Below are 19,817 nucleotides of genomic sequence, written 5' to 3'. Positions count from 1 at the left end.
TATTGTGTGTGTGTGTGTGTGTGTGTGTGTGTGTGTATATATTTTAGACATACATTTAGAAGACAAAATGTCAAAGAAGAGCCCCGAGAGATGCCCAGTCTGCCCCGTTCATCAGAAAACGCAATCCAGGAAGAACAGTTCTTTGGCAGGAGGGTGAGTCTTTGTTCTGCTGCTTTGTGAAAGTTTAATTGTACTTATTACTCAGTGTGTGTGTATGTGTGTGTTTGCATGTGTGGGTGTATGTATGTATGTGTGTGTGTACACGCTTGCACAGTGATGATGATGATGGTGACCAGAAGACAACTTTGTGGAATCAGTTTTTTCCTTCCATATTTCTATGGCTTCCGAAGATCAAGCCCAGGTCTTCAGGGTTGTGTGGGAAGCACTTTTACTTGCTGCGGAGCCTTCTCTCTGGCTCTGTCATCTGCCTCTTCTCTCCTCCACAAGTGACGGCTGCCCTGGTGGCTCTGCACTTAGGCACCTTCTGGGCTTCCAAGCTGAGGAGGAGGCAGTGGACCTTCCCTGGGCTTGAGGGGAAGGGGAGACTCTGCATGTTCTAGGAGCTTCTGAGACCCTCTGCTAAAAAACAGACATCTCCATAGATTTGTTTTGATTTCTAATAGCTCATTTTAAATATATATAAAATCATATTCCTGCATCTTAGAAGGGGCGATTATGGTCTGAAATCAGTAAGATGGAGCACAAACACAGGAGACAGAAGAGACAGGTCAAGGGGGCATTTCTGTCCACCCTGCTTCAGTGACTGCTGCTACCAAGATTTATATTAGCATATTAGTGATTTTTTTTCATTTTTATCAGTTCTGACTTAGAGTCTGAAATGTGTGTACTGTGCAGAGAACACCTGACTTTTCCTTTAGAGTTGTCATATGTCTGAAATTTTTATAGACGTGTGTACTAAATGCTTTCCGAGATATGTTGGCATAAAATGATACTGTTCTGTATAGCGTGACTGTGTGCATGTATTTGACTCTGGTTGTAGATGATGGTAGAAATTAATGCTTTGTGATTTAATGAAAGAGTGTGATTGACATGTGTTGACTCATTGCCCTAAGCCTGAAGCCCACACCTCGTACACACCTACACACCTCCGCATGTTTGAACCAGGCAGGATACTACATTTGACTAGAAGTCTTTTTCATCTTCTTTTAACAAATCTTCCTTTCTTTTCTTGTAAAAAATTTAAGTTGTAGTATACCTTTGAATTAATTCAAATGTTAAAATAGGAACAAATACAGATTTGGGTTAAAAAGAAAAGATTTAAAGTGACCACTTCTGGGGTTGCTAGGGCTGTGTGTGGCTTTGTTGGTAGAGGGCTTGCCTAGAGCTCCCAAGCCCTGGGCTTAATTCCAAGTACCACATAAGCCATGTGTTTTGACATGCCTGTAATCCCAGCTTCGGAGGATTAGAAGTATAAGGCTATCCTTGACTACAGAGAAAAGCTGAAGCCAGCCTGGTCTACATGGAACCCTGTTTTAAACAAAGAAACAAAACTTACCTATTATGAGTAATCGAGTTCTGTTAAGTATGGAGGATTAAACACTCAGCTCTGGCCTTGTCAGCATTAAGGTTAACCTGTCACCTTGACCTAGAGGACAAGCCTCTGGATGTGCCTGAGAGGAATTTTCCAGATTAGGTTTACTGAGGGGGGACGTTCCACCTTGACCATGGTTAGTGCTGTTCTGTGGGCTAGCGTTCTGGACTGAATAAAATGAGTGAGCGGAACCCCAGCGTTCACCCCCTGCCTCTGGACTGTGAGTGCAGTGTAATTGGGCAGCTCCCACTGTGCGCCTCCCCACGGTGCACTGTGTCTCTTCACACCATAGGCCAGAATAAATGCTCCCTGGTCAGGTATCGTGTCACAGCAATGACAGAAAAAACAACAACAAAGACCTAAGCATATCGAAAGTTAAATATTAAGAGCAAGAAGCGATTCACCTAGCACTCCAAGAGAACAGTGGGCATTATGCATATTGCCTAATGATAGAGAGTAATAAAATGACTTATAGATGTTAAAGCGAGGCTTGATGTCAACGTTGTCACTGCTGAAATTTTCTACAGACATGATTATGTTCAACTGTATCCAAACTATTTTTTTTTTTATTGTAGAAGCAACTGGAAGATTACTTGACAAAAATACTAAAAATGCCCATGTACAGAAACTATCACGCCACGGTAAGTACCCTCCAGGGGTCTTGAAGGGACCTAGGAGATCCTAAAGGGTAGCTAATTTTTGAGTAATTCCATGGACGAAATGCTTTGGGTTTCTGAGTTACACTAACTTAATAAATACGAAATTGCTTTGGCAGTCTGGATCCAGTTTATAATGATGACCGTGCTAATTTTAAGATACTGAGTAGATCTTGTTAATGTCCATAACAATAGATTCAAATGAAGTTGAAATGCTACTGTGGGCTAGAAATCTAGAAATCAGCCCTTTTCTCCCCACAGGTTTTTAGAATAAAACCGAAAAGCTTTCCAATGCAGGCGGTCAAGCAGGGTTGTGAACCCCAGATTAGACAGCGTCATTTGATGGCCCTCCGATTGGCTCATGTTCTCTTGAGATGGTGAGAAGCATGGGAAAATCAGGGAGAGAAAGAAAGACCTCTTGCAAAAAGGACAAAGAGAAGGTTGGTCTGCTCCAGAGCCACAGAGCCTGAGGCTGGAGGGCTGCAGCCAGGCAGCAGGAGGAAGCAGGCTTTGCAAGGTCAGCAAACAGAGAGCTTTGCTTTTGAAGAGGCCCTTGAATGGGGAGTGGGGTGTTTTTCAAAGATTAGCTTTCGGTTCTGCTGAGGTCTGAACAATGGTCACTGCCTGCATTATAATATTTCTCTCCAGCAGTGTGGACTGTTGCTGTGAGGTTGTCCACACAGAAGTGTTGCATGTAACGCATATGAATCAGCCCAGGTGTGACTCAGACTCTAGTGTTGAGAATGATTGATGGATCCTAAGCACAAGAACTGAGGAAGGGAGAGGAAGGGAGAGTGCCTGTCTCTGCTGCTGTTTCCTGTGCAGGGGCTTCCCAAATGCTGTCTGCTGGTCACACACACACACACACACACACACACACACAAACACATATATATATACACACACACACACACACACACAAACACATATATATACAAACACACACACATACACACAAACACATATATATACAAACACACACACACACACAAACACATATATATACAAACACACACACACATGCATATACACACACACAAATACACACACATACACAAACACATACACACACACACAAATACACACACATACACAAACACACACACACATATACAAACACACAAACACACACACACACACACACACACACACACACACACACACACACACACACACACACAGCCTGAGTGGTCTAGGCCACTGGGCCTGCAGTTCAGTGCCCATGGAGTCTTTCAAGGCTTTGTAAGCCTGGAGACTCAGGAAATCTAGCCATTTGGGTCTCACCTGAGACTCCCAAGAGTAGGAGGATGGAAAGGCTCTCCTTCCATCTTGTGGTGGCAAAATCACTTAATGGTCAAATCCCCGCTGAGTTTAGGAAGGACGCCCTGCTTAGCTGTGTTCTCTGAGCTCAGATGTGTTATCCTCTTGATGCGGACTCTTGCAAAGGTGACCTAACGTCCAGACACAGCGGCCCCGTCTCTTGCTCTTCTGTCCATGACTTGACCTGCACCATTTCTCTGGGCTCAGAGCAGCACGTGCTGAGTTCGGTCTTCTCTCTTTCCGGCTGCCTTACTACATTTTAGATTGTGGTATTGAGCAAGGAATTGGTTTTATTTTAAAGAGATGTTTAGTTTACTTTTTCAGTCATAAAAATCTTCCTAAACTGAAGTCACATTATATTTAAAAACCCCAGGATACCTTATAAGCACTGTCTTTGGAGGAGAGAAATCATCTCACAACCTGGTGACTGACCCCCCCCTCTTGTTTCTGATGGTTGGCCAGATACGCCCTTCAACCGCTAAATCCTTCGTGATTCACTGATATTTTCCTTCATGGTAAATTCCACCCAGTCTCAAGTCTAGATACATAGGCCATATGTCATTTTGAAAAATTAGCTTACTATCTATGTATTTCCTATAATAACTGAGAAATAGTAAATAAATCCTAGCTACAAAGAGCATTTTCAATTTATTTATTTATTTACAGATGGAACATGTTTATACTTTACAAAGCAAGCCTGTTTAAAGTTAACTCAAGTCTTTTTCTATTTTGCATGGTATATGCATGTGTAGGGGTTCATGTATATGCGTGTATAGAAGCCAGGGGTTAGTGTCATGATGCCTTCCTCTGTCTATCTCCGACTGAGCTTTTGAGACAAGATCTCTCCCTGAACCCACAACTCACCCCTTAGCAAGCTTGGGTATCCACTGAGCTCCCCTCTCCCAAGCCTGGGATTAAAGGGCTTCCCTGTCATAGCCAGCATTTTATATAAGTGCTGGGGTCAGGTTTTCAAATTTACATGGTAAGCACTTCACCCACTGAGCCGTCTCCTCAGCCCTGAACTCAGGCGTTTAAAACAAACCATGGATCGTTCTAACGGTAGGAGCGTACAGATCCGAAGGCTGGGGATGCAGCTCCGTTTATAGGGTATCTCCGCTGGAGTCCCAAGAACTGCACACACCGGCTTATGGTTGACCATGCCTGTAAGCCTGGAACTCAGGAGGAAAACGGGAGCAAGGGAATCACAAAGCCAACTACACGGTTTGAGGTCAGCTTGGGCTGACTTCACAGAGATGAGACTCCACCTCAACAAACAAACAAAAAGCGTACTGTCTTGGGAGCCTGTATTTCTTTTTTTAACCAGAAGCTTGAATGATTCCCATCAGGAAGACTTGGTATGTAAATTACCATGCCATGGCACATTTTGGCCCAGATAGAGGACTTTAAAGAACCAGGAAAGATTTGCTGCTATAGTATTGGTGAGAGAGGACTGAACCAGAGCTTTAGTCTGCTCCGAAGCTTTTGAAGCCAGCCATGTCTGATCATTCCTTTGAACTTTGACTCTGTTGACTTTGCGCGTGCGGATAACTACAGTGCCGTCCAGGATTGTGAAGATTTCTTTGTCTTTATTTCCTTCTTGCAGCTCCGACAGAGTAGCCTAGCATTTAAAGGGACTCAACCTTTGGCTCCCCCGGGAGATGACCTCCTTCAGGTCTCCTTACTAATTTATAAAATGGGAAAGCTTGGGTCGAAGCAGAAATGTAGCATTCCCTCAGAGGGAACGAGAGGTTTATCAAATACATTGGTGGGGACCACAGGTAGGCGGGTGGCCACAAATCAGAGACAAGTCTGATATAGGGTTAGATAATGTTTGATGAGTTTCTCAACCTTTGGACTCGTGGGTGGCAAAGATTGCACTTTAAAGTTTTGATAGTGACAAGGAAGTTAGGTCAGACACAAGGATGACAAAGACTGGATTTTAAAGGAACACTAAACTGTCCAAGATAATCTGGCTCTGGTCTGCAACGTTGTGTCTCTCCATAATTAGTTACTCTGCCTTGCAGAATCCTTAATGCAGGGCAGCTTTCTCCTCTTTCCATCCTCCTTTTTGAGAACTATCACAGTGGGTTTCATTTCCCTTGACACAATTTGGGCCTTTTAGGCGCTGACTGGAAAATGCTTTTTTTCCCCGGGAATTAAAGGAAGCCAGATAAGTAACAGTAAATGTGTTTTTTCCCCCTTAAGATGAAAATCTGGATATAGAACAATGCCCAGTTTCCAAGAAGAGGTCATGAAGTGATGGGAGCCCGTGGTGGGTGGACCTCACTGGTGGCCAGTCCCACCCTACTGGGATGCTTTCTCTCCAGGGTGGAGATTAGTTTGAATCTTAGATAAAACACCATTAACTCCCTTCCCGGCCCCAGATCAATAATTCTGAGTTCACGTCTCCCTCCCTTTGTAGGGCAAGTAAAATTAACTTGAGGTGAGGGATAGGTAGGGAATACAGAGACATGGTTTCCGTGGCAACAGAGAGAGGCTGTGCCAACTTGAAAGGCTGTGTTTTCAAATGAAGTGGTGGGTGTGTGCTGCTTTTCATGACTGAACCTTAGATGGTGGAGGGACCAGCCTCTTTCTTCTCCCCACAGACTGGGCATCTTAGTCTCCTGTAGCCAAGTAAGCTGCTTTACTCGGGAAGCAGCTTATTCTGGAGAACCTGTCTCTACCTGCAGTGGTCCTGCCGGAAGCTCTTGTCATCCTTGTTGTGTCTTACAGCTTCCCGGTTGACCATCCTTTCAGTATTTCTATTTGAGGCATGAAAGGCACCTTTGAAGATGGCTCTCCTTCATAACACCAGGATGGCCAAAAAAGACCATGCAGGCGTGATTGACACATCATCTCCACAGGTGCCAGGCTGTTTCCCTGAGGGTTTGTTGCTTGCTGGTTGGCATGGAAACCTGTGTGCTCTAGCCTTTTAAGTATCTGATAGCTGGCATTTTCTGCCAGAGACCACTTTCTATCCATTGCCAAGAACATTTTTAATTACATTGATTTGCAACTGCCTCTTCTAAGATGAAGCCAAGAAAGTATCGATTGGTGCTTTAGGGAGTAACATTACCCTGGGGAACACTGTTCGGATACATTGTTTTTAAGTCTTAGTTGTGAGAAGCACCTGTCTCAGTAGAGGGTCGAATTCTTAGCATCAAAGAAACACTAAGAAGGTTGAACACCATAATCTATTAAGAATAGTTTCTGCTAAACTGGGCGTAGTGGTGCACGCCTGTAACCCCAGCACTTGGGAGGCAGAGGCAGGTGGATTTCTGAGCTGGAGGCCAGCCTGGTCTACAGAGTGAGTTCCAGGACAGCAGGGGCTATACAGAGAAACCCTGTCTCGAATAACCAAAAAAAAAAAAAAAAAAAAAGAATAGTTTCTGCTTTGCTAATCAGTTTTGCCTCCCATTTAATCTTGCCACATTTGCTTTCAATATGATACATCTATATTAGAATGCTCATGGCGGGAGATGTTTCTCTGCCGTCTCTATGTGCCAGCTCTTCCTTGAAATCTCTTGACTCAAAACTTTTGCAAGCTATTAAGAACATTCTTATTTTTTTCTTTCTGGCCTGCAGCTTTTAATTTATTTAATTTTTAAACGTGTATGTGTAAGTTTGGGCACATGTGTTCTACCATGCATCCGTGAAGGTCAGGTACCCACTCTTTCCTTCTGCTGTGGGGCCTGGGGGTTGAACTTAGGTCTTTAGACCAGCGCAGCAAGCACCTTTACTCACTGAGCCGTCCTGCCAGCCCTTGTGTGGGCTTTCTGAAATAGCATCTCACTAGGTAGCCTTGGCTCCTCTGGAATTTGCAGTATAGACAAGGTTAACCTTGAACTTGTAGTAATCCTCTCACCTTAGTTTCCTGAAGAAATTCCAAATTTCATGCAAATGAGATGTATCAATGAGTAAAGAGTACTTTCTACCAAGCCTCACTTCTAAGACTTCACACACAGTATAAGGAGAGGAACCATTCCCAAAAGTTGAAATCTAAGACTCAGGAGTCATGGCAATTGAGAACACACACACACACACACACACACACAAAGTAATTTTTAAAAAGAAAATATTCATGTTTTGGTTGACATGTGTTTTCCCTTGATTTTTTTTTTTTTATTGTTTGAGACAATGTCTCATGTAGCCCAGGCTACCCCCATGCTTGCTATGTAATATTAGATGAACTTGGCTGAATCGCAGGCATGCAGTACCACACCTGCATACTGTGGTTTATCTATTTTTGCTGTTTCTGGGTTTGGACAAGGGCTTGTTGTGAAGTGCAGGCTGACCTATAACGGTAAACCAGCATAGAGATTATCTATCTGCTCCTTGGAGATAAAGTGAGATGCTGTGATTTAGGATTCTCTGGGTCTCACATTGACAATCTGTTATTTCTATGTAACTACATTTTCCAGTTGAATTTCCCCCCCACAAATCAGATAGAAAAATGTGTAAAGTAGAATCATCATGTTTTATATGAGATATGCAAGCCAGAGACCTGGACTCTTAGAATCCTTATTTTTAAAAGTGCTGTGTGTAGATATATTCAGTGGGGAATTTTAAAAAGTCATTTAAATACCTTTAAGCTTGAAAAGTCTATTTTCTTCAAGAAAGGCACACAAGACCTGAACCTCAAAAGTCCGGACAGATTTGAGACAGTTCTTGTTTTTCTTTCAAGACTGATATTCGATATTTTTAAAGCACATATAAACATTTTAAGGAAAACGTCTGTTTGCCTGTGTGAATTCCAATTGGAAGCCAGGAACCTCTTTCTCCTAAGTTCCTTATGACTGGCTGCTTCTCCTGTAGGACTCTGTTGCTTTTCTAAGTGCCCATCTCCTCGCCATCCTGGGGAGATCTTTTCTGTCAAGCATCTTCTTTTTCTGATTCAATTTGACCCAAGGGATGACCTTGACCCTGGATGGGATGACCTTGACCCTGGATGGGATGACCTTGACCCTGGATTCTGCCGCCTCCATCTCCCCTGCGCTGGGATGGCAGATGCTTGCCACCACCATCAGTTTATGAGGTGCTGGGACTAGAACCCAGGACTCTGTGCTTGCTAAGCCAGCACTCCACTGATAGAGCAGCTGTTCCAGCTGATCTTTGTTTGCCTCTCTGGCTGTTGCTGACATGGTCCGAGGATCCCTGGCACACCTGGACCTGTAAAGCGGGCACATTCCATGTTTAATTCTAGCTGTTGCAAATGCTTTTTGAGAGCACCCGCTGGCCTACGTTAGGCCCTGCATGCTGGGAATTCATCTTTCACTTTCTCCCTCTGGGTTTGCAGTTTGCCCTCACCTCACTTTTGATGTAGGGGACACATGTGAGTGAGAGAGATGTCGAGCTGGGCATGGGGGTGCACATGTGATTCCAGCACTCAGGAGGCTGAGGCAGGAGGACATGAGGCTTGAGGTTAATCTGGGTTACCTAAGGTAAGACTTGTGTCAAAGACAAAGCAAACAACAAATACAGACACACACACACACACACACACTCCCTCTCACACACAAACAGAAAGAGGGGGGAGAGAGAGAGAGAGAACACAAGGATGAATGATAAATGACGCAGTGACTTTGGTCTGACTTGATGCCCTGCCCCCCTGGTTATATGGTCTTAGTTGTTTAGCTTCCTAAACTGAGGATTGGCAGATCAGAATCTTGGTGCCAGATTAAGTTCCTTGACTGATTTTATATGTTCCGTGTTAGGATCGCTTTTGTAACATATATTTTTTTGAGACAGGGACTCACTCATGTAGTTCATGCCGACCTCGAACTTACAATATAGCTGAGGATGACTTCCAATGTCTGATTCCCCAGATTTTACCTCTCCAGTGTCTGAGACCTGGTTTATATTTGTAGCTTGTATTCATAAAGTCTTACTTGCTACATTCACACTTGTGCATCCCCTGAGTCTCTGTTAGCACTACAGAGGAAAAGTGTGAATTTGTAAGAAGGCCCATAATGGCCCGTAGAGACTGAAATATTTCTGTAATTGTGTTTTCTTTAGTTATGAAGAATATCTGGATCCTTTTTGTATTGGGAAAATCATAATATCAAGTGGCATTTAAGATAACTTATAGCCGGGAAGTGGTGGCACACGCCTTTAATCCCAGCACTTGGGAGGCAGAGGCAGGCAGATTTCTGAGTTCAAGGCCAGCCTGGTTTACAGAGTGAGTTCCAGGACAGCCAGGGCTACACAAAGAAACCCTGTCTCAAAAAACAAACAAACAAAAAAGATAACTTGTGAAGAACCACTTAATGATGTGTGCACATGTAAAAAGAAGTCTTAGTAAATGGTATTCCTGAGAGTCATTGTCCTTCCCAAGTCATTCAAAGTGAGCTGGGAGCTCAGACCTGTGATGCCAGATATTTCAGAGGCTGAAGAAGGAAAGGTCGGGGCCTGGGCTATAGAGTGGATCCAAGTCCAACCTGGACTGTGGTCCAGGATTCCCCCTATCCTCTTGGGATGTCTGGAGAGGACTGGGCAAAGTCCAGAGGAATGGGTGGGTTCTGTGGTCCGCTTCTTCCTCCAGGCCTGGAGTCCAGATGGGCTCCAGTCCGAAGCCCTCTGGTCTGTCCAGGAATGCTGGAGTAGTGTTACAGCTTTTACTAAAAGAAGTAAAGAGGTTCACATGGCTGGCATGGGCTCAAGCTAGCTGCAGTAGAGGTGGCAATGTTGGGGGCCTGAGCTCTGATGTGAACCTCTGCAGGCCATGGGAGCCTGGCCAGGCAGGTGGGTCCAAAGGTCCAATGGTGTATGTTTTGGTGCATGAGTCTTCTCCCAAGTGATACAGCTCACTGCTGATCTTTATTTCGTGTAGACAGGGACTATACTAATCTTTGAGAGTGGGATGGGATTTGGGGGATGAATGCATTCTACTGGCTGAGGCTAAGATGCTGGGGATGCTCTATTTGCATGGGGAAGAATTCCAGGTGCTCTGCTCTGATGGTGGTCACCAGGTTATGTGCTCTGAGGCTGGTAAGCAGGGAAACAGGGAAGGAGTTAGTCCCACTCCTGCAGGTCTCAGGATGGGATTTAAATCTCAACTTTTGAGATTTCCAAGGTTTGAACAGGCTGTACCTTGCAAGTTCCAAGTCAGTTCCTATGATAGTCTGGCCTTCATGCCCCATAGACAACCAAGTGAAACCCTGTCTCAAAGGAAAGAGACTTGAGAACACAGCTCAGAGGTTGAGACCCGGCTTGGTGCGTGTGTGTGAAGATGGAGAAGTACTGGGGAAACTTCTGCTGCACCTGATGCTTCTGAGTCTCTTCAGTCTTCTAGGTCGTGCGATTTTCATCCCCCCTTTGTTGTGGAATTTTTGATTGCACTGTGAATCTCAAGATTGTGTTGTTTACTGGAAAAACCTCTCTCTTTAGTTGTGGTGTGGCTCAGCCCTTTAATCCAAGAGCTTTCTTGATCATTGTAAACAGGATTAGAAAAAAGTCACTCACGGGTCAAGAGGCCGATCAAGCAACCAGTTGGCAGGAAGTGAACATAGGATTATTAAGAAAAAACCATGGAGAGTAGGAGGGAGTCGGGAGGGCAGACAGAGAGACAGACGCACAGGAAGTAGAAGGCAGGAACATTCAGTTTGAAGGAGGTTTTGGAGAAGGCATGAGAGAGGGGGTTGCTTCTTGCCCATCAGCTGAGGAGGACGGTCAGCTGGGTGCTTCCTCTGCCTCTCTGAGCCAGCAGACTTTCACCTGACTCTGGTTCCTGAGACATCTTGGGTAAAAATGGTTGAGATTTTGTTGAAAAGCAACAGCCCTTCCTCCTTTTCTCTGCAGCCATCCTTCCCATCCCTCGCCCCTCACCTCTGCACGCTCAAGATTAGCTCGTCTTCTAGACGCCCGCCATCCTCCATGCATGCTTTATTTTGTACATGTTGTGCCATGAAATCCTTTCCTTTAATAACACATGAAGAGGGTTGTGAGCAAAGTCCCCTCCACAGCCTCCAGAATGTTCTCTCCATCCTAGGATACACAAAACTTTCTTGATTGTGTTTTAATTATATACATTTTCTTTCTTTCTTTCTTTCTTTCTTTCTTTCTTTCTTTCTTTCTTTCTTTCTTTCTTTCTTTCTTTCTTTCTTTCTTTCTTTCTTTCTTTCTTTCTTTCTTTCTTTCTTTCTTTCTTTCTTTCTTTCTTTCTTTCTTTCTTTCTTTCTTTCTTTCTTTCTTTCTTTTTTTTTAATCGGAAACAAAGTCTCATGTAGCCCAGGCTGACCTTGAACTCACGCCACTGTGTAGTAAGCTCAATGTGATCGCCCTCTTTTCATCTCCCAGGTGCTGTGTGTCAGGCGCACACTACCACGCTGGGCCCGTGTGCTTTTCCTTAGCACGTCCTCTGTGCAGTGTGACTGTTACAGAGCCACCTAGTCAGTGCAGTGAGGAAACGCCTGTGCACCTGGTGGCATTTAATACATGGCTTTTGTAACCCATGAATGTCTTCTACTTTTTCTTCCTTCTGTGATCCTTTTCTTTCCTTGTGATCTATTTTGTTTTCTAAAGTGTTTTTGTCCTTTTGTTTTGTTTTGCTTTGTGTTTTTTTTTTAGGCAGAGTTCCTTGATGTAAGCCAGCTGTCTTTCATCCATGATTTGGGACCGAAAGGCCTGTAAGTTCCAGTTGGGGCTTTACAAACACGTGTAAAGGAGCTGGTGGGCCTGAATGCCTGATTCAGGGGCTGCTGATGGAGTGGGAGCCAGGCCTTCCTGGGGTTCTCCCGCCAGACTTCAAACAACTACAGGGTTGTTTGAACAACCCAGAGTTGAAACAACTCTGTAGAGTGAGGCAGAGCGCCCCCTGCAGGAAGCAGTGGCTGCAGCTAGCCCATTTGCCTGGTGTGCTGACCTTGGCTAACCAACCAGTGGGAATGTTCAATGCACATAGGCAGTGTCCTCACAGGAGTGAGGGATCAAAGACACAAGAGGACTTCTCCCAATCACTTCTGCCAGCTGCTTGCAATTCCTCTTGAGAGTTACTTAAAAATAATACCTTGTGAAGTGTCTAAGTAAATACACAGGGAATGTGCCCAGTGGCTATGTTTCTTTTACAATAATAGGGCTTGCTCATATAAAGAGCTTACCTTCTTAACGATTTTTTAACTTCATATGAACTATGTGTGTATTCACGTTTGTGTGTAGGAACGTGTGTATACATGCGGGTGCCTCTGCAGAGGTCAGAACTGGGTGTCTGATCCCTGGAGTTGGAGTCACAGATACTGTGGGCGCAGGTCCTCTGCCGGAGCAAAACTTTTCTTACCCTCTGAGCTGGTGCTCCAGCCCCAGAGCTTACACTTTTAATTTTAGATATGAGCAATGCTAGTAGTTGATTAAAATCAATTTTTCTTAAATTATCGTTATTGTACATCTTTTGAAATCAAGATATTTTTTGTTTGTTTGTTTGTTTTTGATATAGGGTCTCAGGTAGCCCAGGTTTGTCTGGAATTCTTTTAAGTAGCTGGGGACAACCTTGAGCAACTGATTTTCCTATCTCTACCACCCAAATTCTGGGATGCTAGGCATATGCTATCGTGCCAAGCTAAAAATGTCACCACCTGCATAGCTGTTAGCTCTGGTCTGCTTTCCTCATATGACTTGGTTGATAGAGATGTGTGTGAAGCCATGTGAAAATATTCTGCACTCAGGGCGGGGTTGGGCCCACGCCTCTTCTCAGCTGCAGTAACAATGGCTGCCCCATCCCATTTCAGCTGCACGCACAGCGGCTGCAGGGAGGGATTAGCATTAAGGTCAGGAGCCAGGGTGCAAAGATCCTACTGTTCTGACAAAATCCCGGGCTCACAAATGCAGAAAGGGCTACGTTTGAGTCTCTGCTGGCACACCCAGGCCGACAAAGAGCAGTAAGCAAGTGGACAATGACGATCGGGACCAGGACAGGAGAAAGAAAGTTAGGTGGCAGTCCATGGATGCCGTATACGGTCCCAGACTGTGTGAGGCTGATTGAGCCAAGTGTGAACTGTAAGTGTGGACAGGATGGCCTAACGTGCTGTCTCCTTCAGGGAAGGAATGATCATGAAACGATCTGGGGGACATAGGATCCCAGGTGTGAATTGCTGCGGCCACGGACGAGCCTGCTACCGCTGGTCAAAGAGGTAGGGCTCGGACTTGGGGGTCGGTCTTGTGTGTTTGGTTTCAGAAAATGAACATTCGTGTGTTTGAATCCCACCTAGCTTTGCTTGATCGTTTTGAGATGCAGCCCGATCTGGACTCAGCCATGATGTGGTCTAGATGAACTTTGAACTCCTTTCTCTGCTTCCCAAGCGGGGGCGTTGCAGATGCTTACCGCCAGGCACAGCTCCCAGACTAGAGGAGGAAAATTTAAAGTGACAGTTTTCGAACTCAGCTAGCTCCCAAATAATCAAGGCAAAACCTTTTGATTTATTCACTAAGCTTTAAGCACAGTAACTGAGCAGCCAATCCTAATACTCCACGCTATCTGGCTGCTTCCCCAGCCATACGCCCCAAGTTTCTTACAGTTTGAATTGCCCTGGCTTGTTTTGTTCCGTGTGTGTCCCCATGAGTGGGACAAACTCCCTTGGTGACTCCCCCTCAGGCCCAACCTCATGTTGACCTTCTTCCTTTTGCTCTGCCTCATCACTCTTCTTTACTGGACCCTCACCTGCCTGGTGGCCAACTCTTTCTTCCCGCCTCTTCTCTCTCAGGCTCCTGGCTGGGGTTGGAAGCCTAGCCTTTCTATCCCCTCTGTCCAGCCATTGGCTGTTCAGCCTTTTACTAACCAATCAGAGATACCTGGGGAGCACTCTTTACACACCACACTGACACAGGAGATTCTTCAATATTCATTACAGTGCATGTGCCTAGACTATAACTAGATCTCAGGCCCAGAAATCAGCATCTGAATACACAGAGAAAAAGACCAACGCCCAACATCAAGCCTGATCTTGCTGCATCTGCTTAGAATATAAGCAGTGGTATATGGAAACCAGAGACTCACACTTGAGTTGTCTTCTTACCCTAAATTGTACAGAACCTTGGGAAGAGGTGGACCTAAGGATGCGAGGGTGTGATGAGGGCACTAGTTACAGAGATGCTCTCAGGAAGCTGTAGCTGGGGAAGACAGCTAGAAAGAACAGGGACGGGAGGCCCAGAGGGTCATGGATAACACAAATGCACCACACATGCAGGAAGAGAATGGAGTTGCACGGCTTGGCTGCTGCCAAGGCCTTTCCTCTCTAACTGCGGCATCTCCTGGAGGTGTTTGTTTCAGACCCATGTGGCCCTGGTGCTCACTCCTATCTTTTTTTTTTTTTTAAAGATTTATTTATTTATTATATATATAAGTACATTGTAGCTGTCCTCAGACACATCAGAAGAGGGCATCAGATTTCATTACAGAGGGTGGTGAGCCACCATGTGGTTGCTGGGATTTGAACTCAGGACGTCTGGAAGAGCACTCAGGGCTCTTAACCACTGAGCCATCTCTCCAGCCCCGACTACTCCTATCTTTTTGCCTAGGTCATGTGCTAGGAGCTTGCCACGGCTTTCTACATCTAAGCTTTACAACCCAGGGACTATTTTTTCCTTCCCAGAGACTCTGGCTGCACGACCAGACAAGGGTAGGGGGGGACTCACTGGAGGCGTTGGGAGTTCCTGACTTTGGCCAGTGCCTCTGGTCGGTGCTCAGAGGATCCTGATTCTGGCCAGTGCCACCTCGTTATATGACTCAGACATGCCAGTGAATATTGATTGAATGAATCAGTCAACAACTGAGCCATGCGACAGTGGGAGCTGTCACCTACCACAGTAAAATCACTCTAGGTGATTCCAGCACCATACACTGCACACAAATAATCTGTACACATAGCAGGGGAATCCGACATTTAAAATAAGCCCACGAGTGAATCCTTACTGAAGCTGCTAGCCACTGTAGAAGCAAGCCCTTGGTTGGGTTCACGGAGCTCTGAGGAGAATGAGGTCATGTGAATGTAGGGAAGCAGCGGAAGTGCTGGTCCTCTCAGTTGTGATGAGTGTCTTGTGGGAAGCCCTGGCGCTGTTATGACAAGGGTCTGGGGTACAGCATTGGTCATGGCCCTAGGAGCAGTCAGAGGTCCCCAGGACCAGTTCTGAGCTCTGAACCCCCTCAGAGGGCCAACAACAGACAGCAGGGGAAGAGCTTGTTACAAGGGGAAGTTTGTTGATACAAACTTTGGAAGGAATCATGTTTTAGTTAAAAAAAAAAAAGACTATGATACTTCCTTGAAGGAAATTTTGTTGTTTTAAGTTTGGCAAGTATTTGGGTACAGGCTATAGCCTCACCTCCATGTTTGCATGCCCCGAGTCACATGTGAGGAAGTTAAAGTAACAGACATTGTTGATAGACGATGGTATTCAGAGGACAGTGTCAGTACAGAAGGTTTCCACACAGGCTGATGACTGGTATTTAGTAGTAATGGGAGTTACTTCTAAAGGTGACATTCTTTCATAATGTGTACTTTTCAATTTTTGCCTTTAATTCTAACACTCAAAAAAGCAGAGACAGGTGGATCTCTGAATTTGAGGCAAGCCTGATCTAAATGAGATTTAGATCAGGCTTGATCTAAAAACCTTGCCAATTTTTTAATTAAATATTTTTTTGTAAACTATCAGAAACATTTTAAATCACGTATTTATTCCGGATGGACAAATTGAAGTAGGGCAGATGGGGGAAGATGAACCTCCAATCAAGTCTCATGATGGCCTTGTTTCAAGGACAGCTCAAAAAAGAGAGAAAAGTTTTAAATAAGAATTAACCCTCATTTTTCAAACAGTCTCTCTCTGTAACCCAGGTTGGATTGGAACTCACAGCAATTCTCCTGCATTGGCCTTCCAAGTGTTGGGATTATAGACACCAGCCACCATACCCTGCCAAGATCCTCAACTCTCTCTCTCTCTCTCTCTCTCTCTCTCTCTCTCTCTCTCTCTCTCTCTCTCTCTCTCTCTCTCCTCTCTCTCTCCTCTCTCTCTCTCTCTCCTCTCTCTCTCCTCTCTCTCTCCTCTCTCTCCTCTCTCTCTCTCTCTCTCTCTCTTCCACCAGAAAACCTAGGAGGATCAGTTTCATTTTGGTGTGCCATCTCTCCAGGTGCACTGATCTTTGCGGTTAGGTGTTGGCTTGCTGTGGCCTTGGTGATGTCTGTTTAAGTAACTGGGTCACATACTTCCTTACTGTAGGCGACCTGCCCCATGTCTTCTACCAACCAGGACAGAGACAACCTATCAGAATACCCAGATGCTAACAAGACTAAGAAGCCAGTGCAGATTTCTCTACATCATAGCTCTGCCCACTGGAGCACACCTTGGCTAGTGGGTTGAGTAGAGAATTATTCTAGATGATTTTACATTGATCTACTCATTTTCAGGGGCAATGGGTGCTCTTCAGTTCCTCATGGTCACCTCAGCTCATGTCTGGCTTTCTCTGCATGTGTGCTTTCTCTTCCCACACTAGCAGTCTGCCTATGCTTCTGTCTGTGCTGTCTACTGTAACAGGATGGCCTTGACCCTGCTCCACAAGTTGGGATCCTTCCTATCCTATCCAGATCCCCCCCTTCCTGCATCCTTCCCTCAAAGTGCCCACCCACTTATCCAGGAAGGACCCTGACTTCTACCACCAGAGGATCCTATGGGAACAGACATTTGTCTGCTTAAGTTTTGCACTGCAGTAACTCCCAGACTGCTTTTCCACTTCTCCTTCATGTAGCTCCTGAGTACTGAGCAGAATGAAGTACTTTTGAGAGCTACTTCCAGGCTGTTAAGCATCGCACTCAGACAGCAGAAAGGCTGGTTTTGTGGTAATTACTCTCCCTGTCAGGAATCAGACCCACTACCTCTGTTAGCATTGTTCCAAGGAGCTACTTCCCTAACTCGTGTTTCATGGTGATCTTTAAAAGGCACAATTCCCCTAGGTGAGACATGACCTTATATCCGTGGTCTGCCAGGGTGTACTCTCTAGACTTAAGTAATAACTGATCCTCTCGCCTCAAGTATCTGGCTTTGAAACCTCCTGTTGTCTCCTCGCAGGTGGTTGATAGTGAAAGACTCTTTCCTACTGTATATGAAGCCGGACAGTGGGGCCATCGCCTTCGTCCTCCTTGTGGATAAAGAATTCAGAATCAAAGTGGGAAGGAAAGAGACAGAAACAAAATATGGACTTCGGATCGATAATCTTTCAAGGTAGAAATTTTTAATGCTTAAAACAATTTTTTTCCCAAGTTTCTTGAAGGGTAAAGCTTTCTCTTAACCATGAAGAAGATTGAAATGTTAGTAGCTGTTGCTTGGAGAGCAGCCTCAGTTAGAAGTGACAGAACTCACCTTTGCCGTGGTCTATGTTCTTAATTAAAGATTCATTTTGTTTTTGATGGTTGTGTACGTTGGGGAGGGGAATGTGCATGTGGATGAATGCAGATACCTGCAGAGGTTAGAAGGGGGCATCAGATCCCCCTGGGACTGTGACTGGAGAACAAAGTTTGCTATCCCATCGACCAACTTGCCAAATGAATCTATTTGGACTTTGCACATTTTCTTAGTGAGTACATACGTGTTGATGTAGGGTTCTTTTTTGGCAGATTGTAGTCATACCTTGAAAAAGCATGCGTGTGCATGTGTTTGTGTGTTGTGTGTATGCGTGCATGTGTGTATGCATGCATGTGTGTATGCATGCATGTGTGTGTACATATGTGTGTGCATATGCATGTGTGAGATCGTTCTCATGCATATAAATATTCATAACTTCTCTTTGCACAGTTGTAACAGACATGTACATCTCTCCAAATACATGCTTGTGCATGCCATGTGTGCCTGCATGCACGCTTGTATGTGTGCATGTGTGTAGGGTGTTATTGGGTGTAAAACAACACGGCACTTCCTGCTTCTCTCCTGGAAGGGAACATTCAGGCCTTACTGAGATGCCTTCTTTCTTGGCGTTCTTACCTCCACTCCCCACACCAAATGACCCTGTTGGACTCCAAGGTTCTCTTGTCTCCTTCCAAGCCAACAAGCCCAGGCCTCCGTTTACCTAGGGTTCCTTTCTCTGTCTTATTTTATATGCTTCTGCCCCAGCCTTTTGGCTCTGTGCCAGTGCTCTTAACAATGCCTGCTCACATATTTATTATTTTTGCCTCCTCTCTCTTGTTCCTTCTTTTATTAATTCATCAATTATATTTTTGTATATGTGTGAGTCAGTCTGTTCCTCCCACCATGCGGGTCTGGGGGATTGAATTCAGGTCTTTGGGCTTGTACCCCCTGAGCCATCTCACTGGCTTTCCTATTTTTTTTAAAAGTTTCATGTGTGTATATGTGTGTGTGATATGTGTGTATATGTATGTGTGTATATGTATGTGATATATATATGTGTGTGTGTATCTGATATATGTGTGTATGATATGTGTGTGTATGATATGTGTGTGAATGATATGTGTGTGATATATGTGTATGGTATGTGTGTGATATGTATGTGTATGTGTATGTGTGTGTGATATGTGTATTTGTGTGTGATATGTATGTGTATGTATGTGTGTATGATGTGTGTATGTGTGTACGATGTATATATGATATGTATGTATGATATGTGTGTATGATATGTGTAGTATGTATGATATGTGTATGATATATTTGTGTATGATATATGTATGCGACAGATGTGTCTATATGTGTGTGATATGTATGTTTATGTGTGTGTGATATGTGTGTGTATGTTTATGTGTGTGATGTGTGTGTGTCTATGTGTGTGTGATGTATGATGTGTGTGATATGTGTATGTGTGTGTATGTGTGTGTATGTGTGTATGTGTGTATGATGTATGTATGATATGTATATGATATGTATATGTGTAGCTGCCAGCAGCCACATGTAAACCGGGTTACCTGTTGAGAGAATTTTGGGGAAACAGGGACAGAGGAGACGAAAAGAGATTTGAGTCAAGGCGGGGATTCCGGTCAAGACTGGTTTTAATAATTTTAAGACAAGTTAAATAGTCTTTTGGGGGATAGACCAACCCCCTACAAGTCTGTGGCTTCAGAGGTGGTCTTGTGAATTCTCTGGCTCCAGGTCTCAGCGGGTCATCTGCCTTCAGGCCGGCGACTCAGGTAAACACCGGCTTGGGGGCGGTGTCTCAGAGGGTCGGCTGGCGACTCAGGTAAACACCGGCTTGGGGGCAGTGTCAATAGCCGAGGTGCGGAGCCTATTGTTCACAGAACAAAGGCCGGAGGTAGCTATCGGAAGAGTTGAGTGACTCGCCAGCCAGCTTAGTTGGGGGGGGGGGGGGAGAT

At 44.8% G+C, this 19,817-nt stretch overlaps 1 protein-coding gene across 3 annotated transcripts in view; it reads left to right on the top strand.

Annotated features, from left to right (window-relative positions):
• The window catches only part of Pld1 (phospholipase D1), a 207,188-nt gene that overhangs the window by 93,711 nt on the left and 93,660 nt on the right, over window positions 1–19,817 (top strand). For all 3 annotated transcript variants that reach the window (XM_052180714.1, XM_052180716.1, XM_052180715.1), the window contains 5 exons: window positions 48–153; window positions 2,128–2,193; window positions 12,094–12,152; window positions 13,557–13,649; window positions 17,572–17,724. In XM_052180714.1, coding sequence (XP_052036674.1) covers window positions 48–153; window positions 2,128–2,193; window positions 12,094–12,152; window positions 13,557–13,649; window positions 17,572–17,724 — 477 coding nt within the window. The remainder of the gene's footprint in view (window positions 1–47; window positions 154–2,127; window positions 2,194–12,093; window positions 12,153–13,556; window positions 13,650–17,571; window positions 17,725–19,817) is intronic.

This window comes from Apodemus sylvaticus, chromosome 4, assembly GCF_947179515.1.
Source record: "Apodemus sylvaticus chromosome 4, mApoSyl1.1, whole genome shotgun sequence".
NCBI lineage: Eukaryota > Metazoa > Chordata > Mammalia > Rodentia > Muridae > Apodemus > Apodemus sylvaticus.
The sequence above is the reverse complement of the archived record's forward strand: the minus strand, read 5'-3'. Positions and strand labels throughout refer to the sequence as shown.